At 35.0% G+C, this 3,131-nt stretch overlaps 1 protein-coding gene across 1 annotated transcript in view; it reads left to right on the top strand.

Annotated features, from left to right (window-relative positions):
- Positions 1–1,477, top strand: part of EAH_00010160 (hypothetical protein, conserved) — a gene marked incomplete at both ends in the record, with an annotated part of 4,067 nt that extends 2,590 nt beyond the window's left edge. Inside the window, one exon of the mRNA XM_013395200.1 lies at positions 279–1,477. Within this exon, the coding sequence (XP_013250654.1) occupies positions 279–1,477 (1,199 nt within the window). The remainder of the gene's footprint in view (positions 1–278) is intronic.
- Positions 1,478–3,131: the final 1,654 nt, after the last annotated feature.

Genomic DNA, 3,131 nt, shown 5'->3' on the forward strand with positions numbered 1-3,131 from the left:
ATTATATTTATTAACATTGTATCTATTCATATTTATTAATATTATATTTATTAATATTTTATTAATATTTATTTATTTATATTTATTCAGTTTAGATTATAAATATATATATAAATTATATACATATTAATATATTTATTTATGTAGATTTGTATATATTACTTCGGTGTATGTTGTTTGTATTGATTTGTATATAAATATTTTTATTGTTTTTGTTTGTTCTTCTGTTGTTATTTTAGTTTATTTCTTTTGCGTGCGTTTGCTTGCTTGTATCTCAGGCTCTGCTGCTTCAGCAGCATCAGAGGCAGCAGCAGCAGCAGCAGCACAACAGCAACAACACCTTCAATCAGCTGCTGCTGCTGCTGGTGCTGCTGCTGCTGACTCTGACGGCAGCCCGAAGCTAGCAGCAAAGACAACAGCAGCAAAGAAGAAGAAGAAGAAGATAACAACTAAAAAAGCATTAAAATCTCGCAAGAAAGGCACAACGAAGAGAAAGACTGCCGGGCAGCACACAGTAAAAAAGAATAAAAAAATTAAAACAAAGTCTTCAAAGCAAGCTAAGAGCAATAGTCATAAACAAAGAACTCTGAAGAAGAAAAGCAAAAAAGCACCAGTGAGTTCAAAGGCAGCAGCAGAAGCAGCAGCAGCAGCAGCAGCAGATGCAGCAGCAGCAGCAGCAGCAGCAGCAGCAGCAGCACCCCCTGCTGCTGCTGAAGCCAATAGAGAGGCCTCCAGCTCTTCTTCAATGTTATCTGCTTCGTATTCTCTCAGCCAGGAGGCATCACTGCAAGCAGCAAACCTCAGCAGAAACATTAGCAGCAGCAGATTGGCCGCAATCGCAGCCCAACAGCAGCAGCAGCAGCAGCAGCAGCAACAGAGGCAGCAGCAACTGCAGCTGCTGCTGTATTCAACAGATTCTCAACCAAAAGCAACAGAAGGAGATATGGCTAGTAAAATGCTGCTAGCACGCTTACAGCAGCAGCAGCAGATGCAGCTGCAGCAGCAGCAGCTGCAGCAGCAGCAGCAGCAGCAGCAGGAGAGGCAGAGTTCAAAAGAACTGCTGCACAAGGACAGCACACATGAAGTAAAAGAGGAAGAAGGTAGCAGCAGCAGCAGACGCAGCATGCAGAAGCCTCTGCCTCCAGCCAATGAAAATGCTGCAGCAGCAGCACAGCAAAGAAATCCTAGCGGCACCCAGCAGCAGCAGCAGCAGCAGCAGCAGCAGCAACAGCAATCGAAGCCAGCGCCCTTCCCCACCAGCAACAACAACAACAACAAGAGCAACGACAACAGCAACAACAGCAGCAGCAACAGCAGCAGCAACAGCAGCAGCAGCAGCAGCAGCAGCGATGCATTTAGTTTGATTCGCAAGAAATCTCTCGGCCGTCTTTGGTCTCTGCGCTCTCCGCCTATGATGCCTGTAGGGGTTTATCAGAAGTTTTATTCAACACAAATAAACAACACTCGATCTAACTAACTCTTATTGCCTATCCTCTCCAGCAGCAGCAGCAGCAGCAGCAGCAGCAGAAGCAGCAGCAGCAGCAGCGGCGGAAGCAGCAGCGGAGCAGCAGCAGCAGAAGAAGTACTAGGAGCTGCAGCAGAAACAAAAATACAGCAGCTGCAGCAGGAAGTGCTGCTGCAGAAGCAGCAGCAATGACGGAAACCGCAGCAGCAGCGGCAGCAACTGTTGCTGCAGTAGCAGCAGCAGCAGCAGCAGCAGCAGAGAAACGGCGTCGCTCGCTGCCGCAGCAAAATAAACAATGAATAAATAAATAAATTAATAATACATACATAAACAATAAAATAAATTAAAATAAATATAATAAGATAAATAAAATAAAATAAATATTATAAAAATAATGCAAGCAGATTAATATCTCTGCATGCGGCTTAGGCTGCCCGATAAGCCTTTTTCTCCTTGGTTAAGAAGACAACTTTGTTTAATTAAGTTGTTTATTTATCTTTGTTTATTTTTAATTAAATTACTTATAGTTGTTTATCTTTGTTTATATTATTTATCTATCTAACTTGTTTATTTATCTCTGCTTATTTTTAAATAAGCTGTTTATTTATCTTTGTTTATTTTTAGCTAAGTTTTTTATTTATCTTTGTTTATTTTTAATTACGTTGTTTATTATTATTATTCTTTATTTATTTTTAGCTAAGTTGTTTACTCGTCTTTGTTTATTTTTAGCTAAGTTGTTTACCCGTCTTTGTTTATTTTTAGTTAGGCTTTCTATTCATCTCTTTTTATTTTTAATTAAATTTTTTATTTATCTTCGTCTTTGTTTGTTCAAGTTGTTTATTTATTTTTATTAAAGTTGTTTGTCTTTGTTTATTTTTATTAAAGTTGTTTGCTTGTCTTTGTTTATTTTTAATTACGTTGTTTGTTATTGTTCTTCTTTTTAAGTTGTTTATTTGTCTTTGTTTATTTGTGTTTAAGTTGTTGTTTATCTTTGTTTATTTTTATTGTTTATTTGTTTATTTGTTTATTTTTGTTTTAAGTTGTTTATTTGTGTTTGTCTTTGTTGATTGTAGGCTGTTGTGTCTCTGCTTATTTTTATTTAAATTGCTTGTACTTGTTTATTTGTTTATTTGTTTATTTTTGCTTAAGTTGTTTATTTGTTTATTTTTGTTTAAGCTGTTTATTTGTTTATTTGTTTATTCTTATTAAAGTTGTTTGTTTGTCTTTGTTTACTTGTCTTTGTTTGTTTGCCTTTGTATGTTGTTATTTAAGTTGTTTATTTTTATTTATTTTTGTTTAGGCTGTTTAATTGTCTTTGTTTTAGTTGTTTATTTGTCTTTGTTTATTTTTATCTAACTTTTGTCTGCTTATTTGTTTATTTTTATTTAAGTTGTTTGTCTGTCTCTGTTTATTTATTCAAGTTGTTTATCTGTCTTTGTTTATTTTTATTTAAGTTGTTTGTCTGTCTTTGTTTATTTTTGTTGTTTATTTTTATTTGTTTTTCTCTTTAAGTTGTTTGTTTGTCTTTGTTTATTTTTATTGTTTATTTGTATTTGTTTAAGTAGTGTATTTCTATTAAAGTTGTTTATCTTTGTTTGTTTTTGTTTATTTTTATTTGTCTTTGTTTATTCTTATTTAAATTGTTTGTCTGTCTTTGTTCAAGCTG

Source organism: Eimeria acervulina, genomic scaffold (assembly GCF_000499425.1).
Source record: "Eimeria acervulina Houghton genomic scaffold, Eah_scaff51, whole genome shotgun sequence".
Lineage (NCBI taxonomy): Eukaryota > Apicomplexa > Conoidasida > Eucoccidiorida > Eimeriidae > Eimeria > Eimeria acervulina.